General features: G+C 35.9%; 1 protein-coding gene across 7 annotated transcripts in view; it reads right to left on the minus strand.

The window, feature by feature from the left end:
• Nucleotides 1-1,801: 1,801 nt before the first annotated feature.
• The window catches only part of BOD1L1 (biorientation of chromosomes in cell division 1 like 1), a 39,736-nt gene continuing 23,093 nt past the window's right edge, over nt 1,802-18,444 (minus strand). For 3 of the 7 annotated variants that reach the window (XM_080393110.1, XM_080393109.1, XM_080393108.1), the window contains 13 exons: nt 17,551-17,594; nt 16,561-16,648; nt 15,369-15,448; nt 14,609-14,693; nt 13,561-13,634; nt 12,138-12,213; nt 12,023-12,057; nt 10,022-10,067; nt 7,055-7,089; nt 6,857-6,941; nt 6,265-6,418; nt 4,366-4,509; nt 1,802-3,187 (listed from right to left, as the gene is read on the minus strand). In XM_080393110.1, coding sequence (XP_080249236.1) covers nt 3,079-3,187; nt 4,366-4,509; nt 6,265-6,418; nt 6,857-6,941; nt 7,055-7,089; nt 10,022-10,067; nt 12,023-12,057; nt 12,138-12,213; nt 13,561-13,634; nt 14,609-14,693; nt 15,369-15,448; nt 16,561-16,648; nt 17,551-17,594 — 1,055 coding nt within the window. In that variant the 3' untranslated portion in view covers nt 1,802-3,078. Of the gene's footprint in view, nt 3,188-4,365; nt 4,510-6,264; nt 6,465-6,856; nt 6,942-7,054; nt 7,090-10,021; nt 10,068-12,022; nt 12,058-12,137; nt 12,214-13,560; nt 13,635-14,608; nt 14,694-15,368; nt 15,449-16,560; nt 16,649-17,550; nt 17,595-18,444 lie in introns of those variants that run through there. The other 4 variants (XR_013929067.1, XR_013929068.1, XR_013929069.1 and 1 more) reach the window with 4 other exon arrangements.

Consider the following 18,444-nt stretch of genomic DNA (forward strand, 5'->3'; position numbering starts at 1 on the left):
CAAGCAGGACACAAGTTCTTGTTCTGTAACACTCAGCAGGGGGGACCTGAACTCCATCCTCCACCACAGCATCTCTGGTTCACTCAGTATTTTAATATTAAGAAAAATGAAGCAGCTGCAATAGAAGGAACTGGAATAAAACCAGCCAAGTGGTTTAGAAAGTTATTTGGGTAGCAGGGTAGCCATGTTCTTGCACTAAAGGTGGCAACAAACTGCTTTGAACAAATCTCTCCATGGAACACTTCCAGGACATTGTTTCATCACATTGCAGAAGTTGGGTTTTTGGGTGGTTTTTTTTTCTTTTTTCTCTCTGAACTCTCTAAGCTCACACAAGGTAGGAAAGTACAGTTGCTTTATATGGATGTCAAGGTTCAAGTTGGACTACAAACCTGATTTCTGAACAAGATGGATGGGGCCCTTGCTGCACCCAAGGGAACAATGGGATTCCTCTGCACTCCCTCTTCCCCCAGGAAGGGCTCTGGGAGACAGAGCACACAAAACACGTGGAAGCTGTGAATATTCAATGCCCAAGTCATGCCCAAATACAGCAGACCACTACTGTACCTGTAAAATACAATAGTAATTTTGGTGACAGGCACTTGAAACTACTAAGCAAAGAAAAAACCCCACCATTCCAAACATGCATCGATGGTGATGTGGCCTGGCAGGATTGAAGGAACAAGAAGCTGGTGTCCTCATACATCATGCAGCAAGTGAAGCATGCTTGTTAAAGGTTTGTGGAATTACCACTTTTCCCCCCACTACTTGTAAGTAAAAGTGTCTCTTGGTGAAGGATAAAGCCTTTAATGCCTTCATATTATGGAATAATTTAATGAATGATCAAAGATACAGTCTACAGATAAGAGGATTTTCCTAAATGCTATTCCTAAATGTTATCCGTCACACTAAGGGGAAGGACAGAAGATGGCCTTCCAGGAGGTTAGCTCTGCAAGACTGTCATTGATCTTCGGGGCTGTATTTCTGTACTGGTCATGAGACCACAGTCAAGAGGATCTGACAAGCAGGAGCTTTGGCAATCACTGTAATCCATCAGGATGTGTCTGTGAAACTGGCAAAGATAAACTGCACTGCAGCAGGAGAGGCACGACCAGCGGTGGGAAGATGAAATGGTAATAACATACAGTGCGCTGGGGGGCTTCCTTAGCACCTCCTGAACAATCTCACAACTGCATTCAGGTGCACGGAAACAACACTGGAAGAGAGGCAGGGAAGGATTCCAAATATGATCAAGTCTAGAAAGCACCAACTGAAAAACAAACAGTTCAGCTTGTTTACCCTTACAGAACACAAAGGCTGAGAAGAAATCTATGATTTTGGTCTATGCATACTGCAGGGGGCAAAGGGGGAAAAAAGGTAAAAAAAAACCCAAAACAACTCAACTTATCCTGCACCTGTGTATGAAGCAGTGCATAAACATCAGAGTTAGTAATATATAGGTATATATCAGCAGCATGTTAGCAAGGTACACATTAGTATGGCAGCAGAGTTAAGGTAGAAATCAAAAGGAGATAATTTTCAGAGCAAAGAGGTTTTCTTTTTTTAGACTCAAGTTTAGTTAGGAAACTAATCATGTGTGCACCTGCTTTTACCCAGATGTACTAAGCCAGGTAAGTAAATACTTGGGTCCTTCCCCTGCTGTTTGTATCACTAAAATATAAGCACCTGTAAACATTTAAAGACACTGATCAGGTAAAGCTTATAGATATGGCTCCAACCCAATACATTTGTAACAAGCTCCACAGCAATACAATGAAAGGATAATAAAATATGGCAACTCAGATTTTTGGCAAACATTTTATAATTTTTATATAAAAATCTCAGTAAGAAACCAAGCAGAATATCTGACGGAAACATCTGCCTTACAACAAGTTGAAAAAACCTCACAAAAGAAAAAGAGAAAAACAAAAAGAAAGTAAAATTCCACCCCCCCAGAATGCTTTTTAATTATAAACCAGAATATCAACAAAACACTTAAAATAATCTCAGATTGTTTGGCAACTCATCACACCATAACAAGAGACACATTTGATCATAAGAAAAGTTTAACTTTATATACAACGTCACTTGAACATTTGCTCTTACCAGAGTTAATATACATTAAAAAAAGATTCTGGCAATAATACCAGGTTCTGTTTTTAATACCTGTGTATAAAATGTAACATAAAATGCTGAAGCTCTATAGTTAGGAGTAGTGAAATTTGATTTCAATGGGTCCCTCTTTGTTGAAAAAGACAAATACTGAAAGAACAGATGTTTAGTTGCAAAATAAAACTGTTTCATTTCAGGGTGGTGTTGGCTGACTGTGAATAAATCTAACCTAATACTATTTGTTTCTTGAGATTGGTAGTAAACTCACAAGTGAAAATATAATCTAGTAAGATTACATTTTAAATGTTATACTTTGTCACAAATGTGGACAGAAAGGAGCCAAGTCCCTTTCACTATGCTAAACTACTTTAATGCATGCGAGAAAAATACTTTACTGACTGTCTGAGCATATTTTAGAGAACTTCAGGTTTTAGACAGCCCTGGGGGAGCGGAGGGGAAGTTTCCTACGGACATCTGCATAGAATGTAAAATATATAATTAAAAAAACCTAAGGTATATACTAAAGTTTACAGACCAATGCTTTCCATATAATAAATAAAATGTCCATCATCGATTAGATTCATACACAGAGTAAAATACAACCTATTTTTACAAGTTTATATACAAAGTGTCTTAGTAGGCCCAGGGGTGCCTCATGGGTTGGAAGCATCTGCATTAGCATGTCACATTGGGAAACTCCAACTTTCCAAGTCAGTGATAAAATATATAACTACTTTGTTTTTCATTCAGATACAAAGTAAACTTATTTTTCATCTGAAATAAATGTACATAATATTCTGTATAAACAATAGTTTATAAAGCTGTTTAAAATGTAACTTAAAAGTACTGCATTGATTAACTTAGAGCTCTGAAACAAGCACGTGCAAATCCCTTTGCTTTAAAAAAAAATAGAAGCACAAATGTTTTTATTCTTTTGACTCTTCCATGAACAGTACTAGCTGGTAAAGATTATCGTTTTGCTTTCTTTAGTGGTGTTTCCTCTGTTTTCTGCTGGCCTTTTCTCCGTACTACTGTTGGGCTGTCTTCCCTCTTACGCTTGGTAGACTGCACCTTCAACCTGAAAAGCAGGATTAATAATTATTTTAGCAGAAAGGGTCATCAGGCACAATCCTGTTTAGAAGATGGAACTTAGCTGTCTATCTCTGATGAATTATGAGGATATATTTTTTAAAAGCTTACTACTAAAACATTACACACAAGCACAGACCACAGGGAACCCTTGCACGCTCCCATCACATCTTACCAGGACACTGCATACTCATTCTGTATGTTGGAGAGTGCTTCTGATGTAGAATATGGGGCTAGACCTCTCCTCCTCCCTCCTCTTTCTTTTGGAAAGACTTGTGGATTATAACAGAATATAAAGAACTACATTATCTCATACCCTCTCTTACGGGAGAATAGCAATGGTGACTTCAGTCCTGCATACACAAGGGGGAGTAAAGGGCAGGCATCATGTACCTTTACCTCTAGTTAAGCATCCATATATAAGCCTGCCACAGTTCTGCTGCAACTAATTAAAAGTGTGGCTTAAACTCTTGGCTATTCATTACCATGCAGTAATTAACATGAGGTGAACTGTGACAGCCGATCAGTGCATGATACACATGTTCTTGAGGTTCAGTTGGAAGATATTGCAACATTTCAGAGTGGATGAAAACTAATCGTATTTGGCATATAACTAATTTTACGGGTAAACTAGCAACTGTGCATCCCATTTATTACTCCCTTGGGATTCTACACTGTGACCTCAAATTTAAAAATTAGAAAGTGTACCAGGGAAGGAGGGAAAAGGAAATATTTTCAAAACTTGACATAAGGACTCTCAGTTTCTTCTCTTTTATCAGCTGATCTTAGCAAGACCTTTGAAGCATCAGAATCATGTCATTGTATGTTGCTTTAACCTGAACTACAGCTGCTCTTCCCACAGTATTCAGGAAACAATCACAGCTCAAGTTAAAATACTGCATAACAGCCTTTTCAGATTCTCCTAAGAGGTTTCTGAGGACAAAGAAAAAAATTCTAGCCTTCCAAATATTAAATAAATGAAGAAAAATAAAAAACATAAACCAGAAGAAAAACCTTCAAAAGCTTTTGTATATTACAATGGAGCAGAATGCAAGAACAGCTAGACCGCTGTTCAGATTTTGAAGCAGTATTATTACATACAAGGAAACTATCAGTGCAGCAGCTTCCAAAACAAATAACAGAAGTAGATTCAACTTAAATACTTACTGTGTCAATGGAGGAGATTTATTAATTTTTATATCACTTGGAGATCTTTTTTTTGCTGCTAGGTTTTGTCGTTTTCTAGGAGAAACTGAACTTGGACTGCTGCCTTTAGAAGTTGCACGTGTGGTTGGCTTGCTGGGCTGCTTTCTGTAATACAAAAGAATGATGAATGTATGTATAACAAAATACTTCTACCAAATCACTTTCTTCTTGTATTGCAAGCCCAGAAAATTAAGACTGCATAGTATTTGCAACAAGTAAATCAGAGTTACCAAAAGAAACTGAAAAATACATTTGCATGCTTTGAGACACAAACTGCAATGCTGAGCTGTGTATTTTCATATCAAATGCAGAATCAAAAGGCTAATTTACTGACAATATTTATTATTTAACTAAATAAAAATCTTTGTTCCAAGTCTGCAATAATTCTGGTACATAACTGACCATGTTTAAATAAAATAGCTTGTAGTACTAGCAGAAAAACAAAAGCAAAGGCAAACAGGCTGCAGAAGAAGAGAATTTGTTTATTCAGTGTAAAGAAAGAACTCTTATCAGCTTCAGTATCCACCCGTTCAGAAACATGAAAAACTGGTCACTAGCAACCTAATTCATAGTTTGGAAAACAGGTTACTTAAGTCAGAGAAAACTATAATCTAGCAATGCTGAAGATGAAGCAGCCTCCCCTTCCACAGAATTATTCCCAAACACTACTTACAAAATGCAGACTGTTTGCAGCACCTTAAGATAGAGGTGCTTTGTTACAGTCAAGAGCTAGAAAGATAGCATTGGAAATCTGAGACACCAACCAAACAAATCATAAATAAAAGAGTAGATGTTTCCACAAGCTATCAGAAAACTAGTAATATCTATAAACTTTTATTACAATTTTAAAGTTAAAAATTAAGTGGGACTAAAGGAAGTCCCTTTGCCTTTACCATAACCAAACCGTTGTTTACTAAGTGGTAAAGTTAATCCTTCACAGTTTTTATTTAAATGAAGACTACATAACTGCTTTCTGATTCAGCTCTGAAATTCTGAGCTCAAGAGCATACTGTGAACAGTGCTTCAAATAAGCTCCAAAGGCTAACATACAATACAATATCCTTACAAATGAAGCAAATCCATTGAATTTACAGAAATTGCACGACAAACAAGAAGAACACAGCCTGGACTCCAATTTTGTTCAGGAAAGCAGCAACAGGAAAACAAAACTTCCCAAAGCTGATATCTATCTTTGTTTCCACAACCAAGTCAAGAGGATGAGCTCTGCTATAATACAGTTTGCCTGCAAAAAGACAGGCCTGTGCTAAGGGAGATGAAGAACAGCTTCTTGAAAACAGAAATCTTGCTACCACACGAGTCTTGCAGTAAGTAAGGTTGCCCTCTGAGCCTGCAGACCACCATACTAGGAATCAAATCCTCCACTACTGCAGATTCACCTATTTAACTTGGATAATGTTTGGAAAAAGAGAAAGACAAGGGTAATTATATTTTCACCTTGTTCCAACTCCAAATATCAGATAGTGAATTGCACAGTCAAGTCAGAAGTCCCTTTTTACCTATCAATAAATAATGCACTTAGTTTCAACTTTTGAGACATCACTAGGATAGACTGCCAACAGCATCAATTCTTCCTTTCTGACATGTTCAAGTATGCTTTTTGAGACCCTAACAGTTTCCCCACCTCCCCTTTGTATCTTCATCCCTAGAAGAGTGGTACTAGAATTAGAATCAAAATTATTTGGGAAGCTGTCATCAGTTTAAAAAAAAAAAAAAAAAAAGGGGGGGGGGAGGGGGCAAAAAAGCAAGCAACAAAAAAAACTTCACCCCCAAACAAACCCCATGATGACTGAGAATAATGTAGAAAAAAAACTTGCCATCAGTGTGTCTACACACAGTTACCTTTGAGCCTCTAATCTCGTGGCTGATCTAGTTGTGGCCCCAGAATGTGCTTCATCATCTTCCTCACCATCTTCTTCCTCACCTTCTTCCAGCTCTTTTAGTTCGTCCTCAGAAGATGTTAATTTCTGACGTTTTCTTTCTGGCTCCAGTGTTTCTGTCCATGTAAAATGTTACACATGTGCTATAATTTTCCAAAAGCCCTCCAAAAGGATATGGACACTTAGTTTAGAAAAGGTATCCTATTCATAAATCCCATTTTAAGTAAGTGATTTTCCATTTCCTTTATGCTTCAACATTTTTAATTCACACTTGTTTGACTTAATCTTGGTAACACATTCACCATAGTTTACTTATGCAGCTCATAGCCAGAATTCATAGAAAATTCATGAGGCTTTATAGAAGCATCTGGGATGTAGCAATTCTGACATGAGATTACAGCAATTTACACATATTTACATAATATTTACACTAGCTGTAAGTCAATGATTTTTCCTCAAGAAAGGAAAATTGCATAAAGCTTATCTTGTTGCTATTAGTAAACAAAAAGGCACAGTACTATCTTCTATTAGGAACAGCAGTTTTATGTTTTTACCAGTTTCCTCTGATTGAGCCAGAGAACGCCTAGGCTTTCTTCCTCTTTTACGCACAGTCATTTCTGCTTTCTCAGCTTCATCTTCCTGAAAAATAAAATGGAAGCGAGTAAAGCAAGACCAATTTATTTTAAATAGAAGACAGACATTTTTCATTACATACTGCTTATAAACTTACAAATTAAAATGGTTGCACTTACATTTGTTGTTTCTTTCTTATTAGATAAGTCTGTACCTAAAAAGAAAGAACAAAACGTAATCCTGAACTTCAAATCTTTCGCCAATCAGTTTAAAAAGGAGTTCTTTCAAACTCTGTCAACTTTGCATAAACATCATGGAAGCTCAGAAAACATTTAAAGTCTCTATGTAATTTAGAATATGGCTTTGTTGTATTTTGTTGTTATATACAGAGACTTGGACAATGATCAGGGTTTTTTTTCAAGCAGTAAGGCTTTATATGACTGACATTATTTACTGCTTTGTTGTATATGCTGTTTTGTTTTAATGGAAAAGCAAAAGTTACTTACCCCTTTTAACTACTGTCAACCAATTACAGAATCACAGAAAAATTTAGCTTGGAAGGGGCCTCTGGAGGTCATCTAGTCCAACCTCCTGTTCAAAGCATGGCTAAATTAATTTATCTGCTCATACTACTGAGGATCCTGTTCAATCCAATTTTGAAAGTCTCTGAGAACATGGTCTTCCAGGCAATCTGTTCTAGTGCTTAACTATGTCCACGGTGAAGCACCAAGATGGCTGTAGCTCAAAAAGACAATACTTAAACCCCATCTAAAACCTGGTATGCAAATTACACTACTTCCTCTGCTGAAGTACTTCTTACTTCCAATTCAGTACTTCTCAGACTGGCCTACGGATATTAAAACACATTTATAACTCTACAACTTATGCGTCAACCCGGCCTCTCTTCTGTGGTAGATGCTTACCACTTCTACCCTGACTAACTCTACAATAAGATTATTTTACAAAGCTTTTGAGCTTTGTCAAATGGAATTATCTGCAACACTGCAAGAATGAAAATCTTTAGCAATAAAAGGAGAGAAGCAACCTAAAGAAAACCAAATGTTTATACCTTTTTTCCCCGGCCATAAAATTACTGCCTATTTTTGATTTCTGAAAGCTACACAAGAGATGACACGAACTGTAAACCCATTACCAATTAGACTGATAGAACAAACAGAAGAATGTCAATGCAATGGATCAAAAATAGATCTCAGAGCAGAAATATTCTAAAATCCACATGCAAGTTTTCTGGACCTCCTTTGTTAAGGTTATGGGGAAAAACCCCTACACAAAAGCAAATGAAATAAAACACAAAGATGTTTAACTAATCAACAAAGAAATGCAATAAAGCATAGGACTGTCCACTGTATTAAGTCCTTAACAAAAAATAAGTCTAACAACACAAACAATATTTATTAGCACTGTTGTGTTCAAAAGACAGATACTTCACAATTCTGGCATGTTTTGGCAAATCTGCAGCAAAATGATTTTTGATTGAAGAATACTCCATGTAACTACAAGATATGCCTTTTAACAGACATTTAACCCTCTCTTTAAAATATACGAGTGTAGTACTTTTGCCTCAATATAAGTATAAAAACAGTAAGCTATAGTATTTAAAATTCTCACTAAATTTTCAAGAACAACTACTGATTAGTGCAAAATAGTTTCAGTTTCAAGTTCAGTGTCAGTGTTATGGGAGGCTGCTGCCTTCAGAAACCAGATGTCTCGTAACTGCATGAGTTGTACTCACTGAAAAGAAACTCTGCTTCCCGCTCTACATGGAGTCTCTCCCTATTGCAAATGCTTGTGTGGAACACCCAGAAATTACCAGAATAAGTGAACTGCACAGAGGGATTCCACTTTGTTTTCTTTTCACTGCCAGGGGTTTTCGACCCCTTTCCTCACATGAATGTTAACATATGATAAAAAGTTTAACAGGATATTTCATCCACTTTACACACTCTTCTTAGTTGCTTTGATATCAACAGTCTTTTCCCTGGAAAACAAAATGCTACTTAACACACTAAATTTAAGCTTTAGGTACAAAATCAGGTGTCTGTCCTTTTCAATAAAAAGCAAACCAGAGTGCACTTTTACACCTTTTTCGCATTCTTGTCTGTTCTCTTTGCAGTTGGCAGAAACCAAGTACAACACAACCACCTAATCCTCCAGAGACAATTCTGAAGCATGTGGATTAAAACTGACATTTTAAAAAATGCAGAGAAAATAGGGAATAGTCCATATGTGCAATGCAGCCAGATTAATACCTCTGTAGAAACCTAAATTTTTGGAAGCTCCAGAAGATTTGTTTTGAAGACTTGTTTTCTCAGATTTGTTGCATGAATGTTTGCATTTGTTTACAAACTGTTTTTTAACCTGCCTTTCAGGTTCATCTGCTTTCTGAATGTATTTTAAAGTCTATTTTATGAACGGCCATAATTAAAAAAACACATTTAAACCAGTACAGTTCAGACTCCATACACATGAAAAATTAACTATGCCATTTAAAATTCAAAGTCTGACCTCTTGCAAATCGCGTTTGAATATGAGAAATAGAAGTCTCTCACTTTGACTTGTTTGAAGCACTAAAAGTACATTTCTGAGTAAAGCTAAGCAGCCATCTTCTAAAGATCTTACAGCAGTTGTGAAAAAGAAATGTCCCAAGCTACCACTAAGCTCTTTAGACACATATCCACAGATAATCCAATTAACTGAACAATATTTGAAAATTTTAAAGCAGTTAATGTAGTATGACTGATAGTTGTTGCATGCAAGAAAATAAGCAGAAATGGAAAGCAGTCACTAAGAACCAGTTCGATGTGGTACCTACTTTCCTCTGAAGCTCTATCATGGGCCTATCCAAACAAACTAATTATTTGGTATGTTCTGCAGTGTATTATTCAGCACTTAACAGTGCTGCTGTGTCTTTGAAACAAGTTCTTATCAAGCTGCTCTTTTTTAAAATTAAAAACTCAGTAGGAAATAGGGACAAGTCTTCACTGTTCTGTTTACTCAGATGTTTTCATATGTAGATAACATGGACTGCCAGAAATGATGTTTTGGACAGACCCATGTGATTTTCTGGAAAACTCTCTTCTATTTCTTCTGTCTTTTATTTGTTAAAGCAGATGCCATTTGCTTACCCGTTTGAGGTGTTTTCCCTCTACTTGCAAAGATAGGAAACTGCAGCTGAAATGAACAAAAAACCCAAAAACGGTGGGGTTTTTAATTCAAAGAAAACCAGAAAACTCCAGAATTATATTACAAAAACACAGAAACTTGCTTCCATTCATAGTAGAACATACCTGCAAATCTAGAAAACATGAACATTCTAATAAGCATACAGAAAGTTTTTACTGAGTTTAACAGTAGCATGCAGTTTTCCATTCATGATGAAAATTGAAATGAGTCAAATCAGCCCATAAACAAATCATAGCAGTTTCTGCAACCTGACACTAAAGTCACTGCAATAAAAGACACAATGTTAAAAGGAGTTTCAAACATATTTCTAAAAACTTAATTATCAACAGTACAAAAAAAGTGCAGTCCCTTTATATAATCACCAACAGGCTTGCAGAATTACAAGATCACCAGAATTCTTTATTTACTCAGAATGCAGAAAGAGCTATGTATAATTACATAATCTCCTATGTTGACTGTCAAAAAAATCCAGCTGCTTTCATCACTGAACTACACTAGGATGTCTACGCTTCCTTTGAAATAGCAACATGTTCTCAAAGCAGCCTAGGGGAAACTGTCATGCAAAGATAGTATCTCACCTTACAGAACCATTTTCTCAGATGAAGGGCAGATAGCGCTCCTCCTGGAGCCAGCCCATAGCTGACTAACACAGCAATCAGTCATCACTAAGAGGTACAAGACCTTTAAATAAGCAGCTGAACTAGAACAAGATAATTTTGTTCCAGTACTGAGGGTGCCAACATGTATCTATTTCTGAGGGGTAATTTAAAATCAGTTTTAAATTTATTTGAAAAACAGAACAAACCACAAACAATGCCTCCCTGCCAAAATACCAAACTCAAAATAAAAAATCCCACCCACCCAAACACCAAAACCCACACCAGTTCAAACTGCATTTCAAACTGCAATTTGAACTTGAGGGGGGCGGGCGGGAATCAATTAGGAAAAATTAGGAATTCTGAAACAAAACTCCACCAGACGTAGAAAGGACAGGACTCAAAGGGCCACCTAAATGCTGTGGGGACAGAACAAGCAGGGATAAGAACTCCTGCTACCTATAACCTAGGTGAATTACCAAGACTTCTGACACCCACGCCAGCTGGTGCTCACCAGGCAAGCAGGAAGAAAACATGAGTTTCAATACAACTTTGATTTTAAAATCACCTCCTTTCTACGCAATAACATTGATTCTGACATAAGGGAATTCACAAGAGTGGAACCTTTCACCAGAATAAATCCAACTAGTCATACTCCACAAATATGCCTGATCTATTACTACCCTGTGCTGCAATCTAACTGGCTTGCAGAAACACTCCCAACCAGAATACTTTCTTAGCAGTGAATGTACTTCACAGGGGTTAAGAAATCAAGATATTGCTGAGCTTTAAAAGACAGTGGTATGTTCCATGAGTTTTTAAGTTACTAACCAGCATGTTTCTATCTTTTGAATGAACTGTCCATACTGTAAAATACAGATAATACAACTGATTTACACAATACTTTATTTTACAGATACTAAGAGTTACTATGACCTATTATTATGATAGGTTCAGTCAAGGGGAAAAAATTTTCAAGTTTTCGAAACAAAGTCACCCTTGCTCTTCAGGCCAAAACTATTCTCAGCAAAAATTAAAAGACATGTGCGCACACAATCAGAGTTTCACCCTGCGTACAAGTGTATTAATAGCCAGTGAAACACTTAGATTTGTATTATGTTGTACTAAGTCTGATCCTGCTAGGTTATTTGCCATATTCTGACTTAATAGTTTATTTTGCTTACAAATTCTGCTGTATTAGGAGATACTATTATTAGTTTTTGTTTGCTTAGACTGAACTCCATTACCAAGTTTTCCATGTTTCTGAAATACTGTTAACTGTTAAACAGATAAATGGCTCTTGAATTACTGTGTTTAAATACACTCAAACAAAATAAAGGCACTTACATTCCCAGTGCTCATATCAGCTTTTGACTCCCCACCTAAGGGAAGAAATATGAATTCAGAACTTGAATGTCACTACTTGTGTTGTTTTTCTGCACAGGTATTATGAACTACTTACCACCAGGCTGTACAGCTTCAAGAGGGTATTTACGAGGCCTTCCCCTCTTCCGTTTCAGTATTACAGGCTGGTTTTCCTATTAAAGGACAAAAATAGTTCAGTTGCTGTAATTGACATATAGCATTTGAACAATACAATACAAAAGATTGCTGCTAACTTCATGATGCGATAGTGGCAGTACTGCTTGTCAGTTTGAAAATACAGAGGCAGGTTTCATAGGAAGAGACACTGCCTGTTACAAAATCCATTGATGTAGCTGAAAAGAAACCAGACAACTCCCAATTATACAGAATTCTCTGTGGCTGCCCTTGGGCACAAAGCATGCCTGAGAACACAGTGCCTTCTGCCCCCTTCCCCACAGCAACTCTATCACTCGGTCTTAACAAATGCCGCTGCCTTATGCTATATATCCCACCACATCTTTTCAGTCCTAAAAGAACTCCAAACTTTGCATCTCGTGAGCCCCTTTCCCCAATGCCATACAGCACAGGCTACATTTTATAGCAGTTGAGCAAGTGCTATTAAAAAAGTCAGTATACTAGTTATCCCAATGTACAGATTAGTGATGTTCTCTATATAAACATGGCCTTTAGTAGAAAAGGCCCCTTCCTTTGAAGTTTAAGCTTTGAAAGACAACTCTAAGTAATGAATGTGGTCAGATGTTCAGATCACAAAGATCCCCAATCTCAGACCACAAAATCCCCAGTAACAGATTTTCTCCTATTTACAAGGAAAGAAGGTTAAGTGCCTCATTCAGCATTACTGAAGTGATGCCTCCCCCTGCAAGGCATCTAACTGAAACTCAAAGAATAAATGGTTACATTTGTTCACTTAAAGTTTTCTTCTGCTTCCAGATTAGAAGCAAAACCCACAAATGACAAAAACTCAACGTCTTTATGAGACCTATGTCATTTCTAGGGGCCAACAGTTTTAATCTCTAGGGTTCAGGCATTTGTTTACAACCACCACCATAGAATATCACAAGTATATGCGCCTATGAGATAACAAAAGGTTTTAAAATTGTTGAGTGATAGTATTTTTGTAAAACCAAGTCGTATTTACTAATGACTAAATGTTCCACATCTCAGTTACAAGGTTTTCAGAAAACATGATTTTTAAACAATACAACCCTACAGAATTGCTTTCTACACAATTTATAAGGACTATTAAATGTAGGAAGGGAGTTACTTCTACTTCAATAATCAGCCACTGGTGCTTTATGGTCTGTGAGTTTATACCTTGTGACACAGAATTACCTAAGTCTTTGGTACTGTAAAGTACCAAACATAAATTTCCACAGTTATTTCTGTGTTGGTAAAGTCAAAGTTTTAGTATTCCTATAAATAATATACAAAGACAAAGCACTTATTTTCAGTGTGAACCTGCATTATCTCAGCTAGTTAATATGAATAATACCACTCACCTCTGGAGAATTTGCATTTGATTCTAGACCATGCTTTTCCTTTTCAGACATTTCTTGTTCAATGGTAAATTCATCTTCACACATACAAAAAAACCCAAGAAGAGAAACTGTACACCTTTGTTTTATTAGACAAAGAAAAAGGTAAAAGGCACAACCTCTGCACTAAAAGCATTATTTCAGTTTGCAGCCCCAAATTCCCTAAAAACATCCATCAGAAATTAACAGTTTGCCTTGCAGCAACAAACTGGTCTACCAAAATACTTCTCTAACATTAGATGAATCAGACAGGTCTACTAATTTAAGGTAAAACCAAAAGCTCAGGAGTGTGACTTGCTGTAAAATGGTAAGATAAATACAAGCTACTTAATTTTCTCCCACATGTCATGAAACAGGGAGCTGAGGAGACAAGCTCATTGCAGAACAGTTTCAGACTTGTCAACATGCTCACTGGAGAGACAAAACTATTAATAGGTCAAACTAACATTAGAGAAGATACTCACACCATTCACACAAAGACCGAGTGAAGTTACATCAAAGCCAAAATTAACACTATGGACATATAATCTTTTATTATTTATTTTAGTGCAATTAAGTCAACTACGACAGTGGAACCTGCATGCTCTTTCCTGGTTGGAAACAAACAGGACTGATTTTGATGGTGAACATGTGGTTTGTTTTTTTTTTTTTCCATTGAAGGACACCTCTTATCTGTGGTTAGAGGTAGGAGAAGTTTTTCTTGTCACCTACCCTGATCATGCTATTTCCCTATCCACCTGTTTATTTGCTATTAGCTTTCCTACTCAAGGTACATACTGAAGCAGTAATGGAACGGATGGGTGATGGCACAGCAGAAACACCAAACCTGCTCTCACTGTTGAAGGAACTGGGATTAATCCATTATTTGACAGCAACTAGAGAATATACACAAATATTTGCTGGGATCAAACTGTGATCAAGTCCCCAATTTCTCTCAGAATCATTCAAAATGAGAAAAAATTATCATTCAGTATGGGTTCAGAAAATTGCCCAGAATGGGCAGTTTCATTACCTTTTTCTTCCATAGTACTTTTAGGAGGTGTATACATTACATCAATTTCTTCGGACACTTCTGTTGTATCACCTGAAATAACTTCCTATGTTATTTTGAAACAACAAAGAAAAGAGTGTCTTACTACAAAATTAAAGATCATTGTCAGTTACTTATGCTAAAAAAACCCAACCTACGTCCCAATACATAAGTAGTTATTTTATTCACCAAGATTTTGTTAATGTCTCTTAAAAACTTTGATGCTGAGAAGCTTCATCAAAATCAATGGGTGAGGTAGTCCCAAATATTCTGGATGTACTCTTAAAAGGAACATCTATTTTGACTTGAATTCCCACTTTGACTTGAGAAGGGATCAGTGCAAACCCAGAACTCAGGTAAAGTCTGATACCTTCTTGCAGATCTCAGATCAGTATGACCATGAAGATGCTGAACTGTTTGGAGAGCTGGGATCCAGCAATACTCCATGTGATCTCAAGCTCCCAACTATTGTGCAAATCTGTCTACTGCATCTTGAAGGAGGTGCTGTGCATAACACCACAGACCTCTGCCCTATTTATTTTTTTTTAATTGTCTCCCTCTTGAAAAGTGAGTGTCATTCTATAGTCAGTTATTTTGTATTCAAGACAATGCAAAAGTAGTTTACAGCTAATAATGACAATACCTCCCAAAATAAATTGCTATAGTAATAAAAACTTAAAAGACTTCCATTGTATTTACATTACAATTGCAGAACATTAAATAAAAATGTTCTTGAAAATACCTCGATGTTACCAGGTTTTGCTTTGGAACACTGACTTTGTTCATCATCTTTTCTCAGATCCTGACTAATCAGCTGGTTGCCTGCAAAGACAAACAATAGCTCAAATGTATAAAGAAGTGCTTTCTGCATTTGTCAGATTTTGATGCCACTTTTAAATAGCAGTAATGATGAGCTGATGTAAAAGATTCCGAATACACAGCACCTTATTTACAAAAATATGAACAGAAAGTTATACTAAACCCTCTTTGAAAGGGAAAGACTTAAAACTGTAAAAATAATTCCATGTTTCTTATATCTTAGAGGTGGGGTTTGTTTTTAAAAATAAGCTCAAAATAGAAATTTGACAGGTACCAGATAAAAAAAGAAAACATCAACCTTAACTTCAACTCACCCAGAGACAGAGAAAACAGTTAATGCTATACAGGACTCTATAACAAATATGGCACGGCTTCTAATTACTCATTTAATTAAATCAAAATTCTTAGAAGCAGAACAAAAACTGTTATAAAAACACGACATTACTAATTATTCTACTGTTTTTTGGTTTGCTTTATTTATTTTATTTTAATAGTCCTGACATTGAAAAAAAGACAAAAGCAGTCAAGGGCAGAGTTTGAACAGATACTACATAGTCAGTCTCAGAATTGCATCAACAAGATGTTTAATTTACTTCTAAGTTAACTTTATCTAACTTTAACTTAGAAATGTTTATGCCATTCAGTGGATTGACTTCCTTCTCACTTTTTGCTTCTACACAGCTGTTACACTAAAACTTAACTCTTCTCTCCAATCTAACAGAAGGAAGCATCCAGCTTCACACAGTCTACTGAATGGCTAGATTTTGCTCTGATGGTCATCTTTCCTCAGCTTCATATTCCTTCCCTTTGTTTTATTTAAAAAGGATAAAATTAGTAATTATTTTAAAGACTAAATGAAAAAGTTTGTTCACCTATAATTGAAAAAGTTATTATAATACTCTTCTGTGCAGTACTAAATTGTTACCATATTTTTTACCAAATATATTAAGAGTAATATTAAAAGATGTTTTAGGAAGAAAAATTTCTTTGGAGCTTGGAATTCCCTGTATTTGATTCTTTCCACCAAAATACCATTTTATAGCCTAATCGCAGTAGAACATTTTTTTTGCTGCAGAAAAGATTTACACAAATTCATATAGTTCTGTATCACTTACATTTTCCTTTATCCATTGTTCCTGAAGATTTACATTGTACTCCCCTAGATCTATGTTCTTCAGTTATCTGGGTATCCAAGTTTTCCACCTAAACATAAAACACAACAAAAGATAACTCTTTACCTTCTTTTCTCTATAAAGTCTATAAACACAGAAGGGAGAAAGCTTTTCCTACTTGCTACTTTCAAGTACAACGTGTATTAAAATGCAAAGTAGCAGTTTTACAAAAGCAGGTTATTCCTAGAGTTCAAGTAATGTTACTGCTATAGGACAGCACCATGAGAGAACTTCTGACTCAGTATTTTCACAATTTCCAATTGGCATTTTTAACAAAAAAAGTCTCAGTTTTAATTAAGCACCCTACTATGTGCTTTAAAAGCAATTTATCATGGCAATTCACACCCCCTTTTTTTTTGATTTAAAAAGTTACTCTCCTACATGCAGAAACAGAAAAAGTATCTCACTGGCACCAGAAATGTGGCCAACCAACATCACATAGTAATAAATAAATTTACTGCTGAAGTTTAAGAAACCACAAACATTTTTCAGCTTGTTATCAGTGTTAAATGTTTTGTTTCTGCTCTGTAAGAAACACTTCACCCCCTTTATATTTTAAAAGCTCTAGATTCTTGTGAAATCACAGTAGACTGCATTAAAATAATAGGTTTCTAGTTTCTTGATCAAAAGCCCGAAGAATAATCTCTATTTTGTCCTCTGTTGTCAAGGAGAACAATCAAGTTTCTCTTTTCTGCCAGTTCACAACAGTACTGAAATAATTGTGAAAGAATAAGAACATTTATTTACTGACAAATCTGAAAGAATAATTGAGACATCAATTTGTGCAGCTGCACAGTCTCAATATACATATGCTCTGAATACACAAAAATAGTATTTTCCTTTAGAGAATATTTAATGTAAATAGAAGTAAATGCAAGTAAAAAAAAAAAAGCAGCACAGACTTAGAGAGTGAATTTAAAACCATGAACTTACATGAAAAGTTTCTCTTTCTGAAGCAATATTCCTCTGCAGCAAATCTGTTAAAAAAAGTAATTACAAGAGTGATCACAAAAGCTAAGCAAGAGTAAAGTATCATAGTAACCTCTGCTACACCTCTCTAAAAGGATTCCAGAGTACCTGAAACTACGTAACACTTTCAATATTAGAAAGAAGAGGCATCCAGTCTTCTTTAACAATATTTGAACAAAGAAACAAAACTAAAAAATACGGATTTGTAGGATAGGATAACTGAGAATAATTTTATAGCTAAAATATAGGCAATCAGGGGGTGTCATCTTTGACATATATGTTAACTTCTGACATGTCAAATATAGTTCTAGCATTTGAATGAATCAGAACTTTATCAGACACAACCCTAGCTGCTGAATCATGGGATGAAGTAAAACACAATGAAAACTATGCTGTAGTATTATGTTTCCAGAAAAGTTTGCATAATTTTACTAGTGAGACCTGTAGCTGATACTGTACACACAAGGAAACTGTCCAATTGCTAGACTCTGCTGTACTCTAACCCTGAAAAAAGCACAGCCTTAGCCTTCCATATCACAAAAACATGGAAAATAATTACGCATTATGGGAGCAGATTAGTGCTCTGAACTTCTGAAAAAAATTCCGTAACTTTCAAAGCTATTTCATATAGATACATAAAGAGAATCATAAAGAAGCTGCCTCATTGAGCATTCTACAAAACACTTAAGTCTGATTCATAAAAGCACTGAATTCATATTTTAGCAACTTCTTCTTTAATTAAAACATTCCAAGCTAAAAGGAATTTCAGATACAGTAAGAACATAAACATATGATGCAATCAAACCAATCATTCTACACACAATTTTATGGAACTTGCAGCTAATTTCTTAAATCTAC

This window comes from Falco punctatus (assembly GCF_963210335.1).
Source record: "Falco punctatus genome assembly, chromosome: 1".
Classification (NCBI taxonomy): domain Eukaryota; kingdom Metazoa; phylum Chordata; class Aves; order Falconiformes; family Falconidae; genus Falco; species Falco punctatus.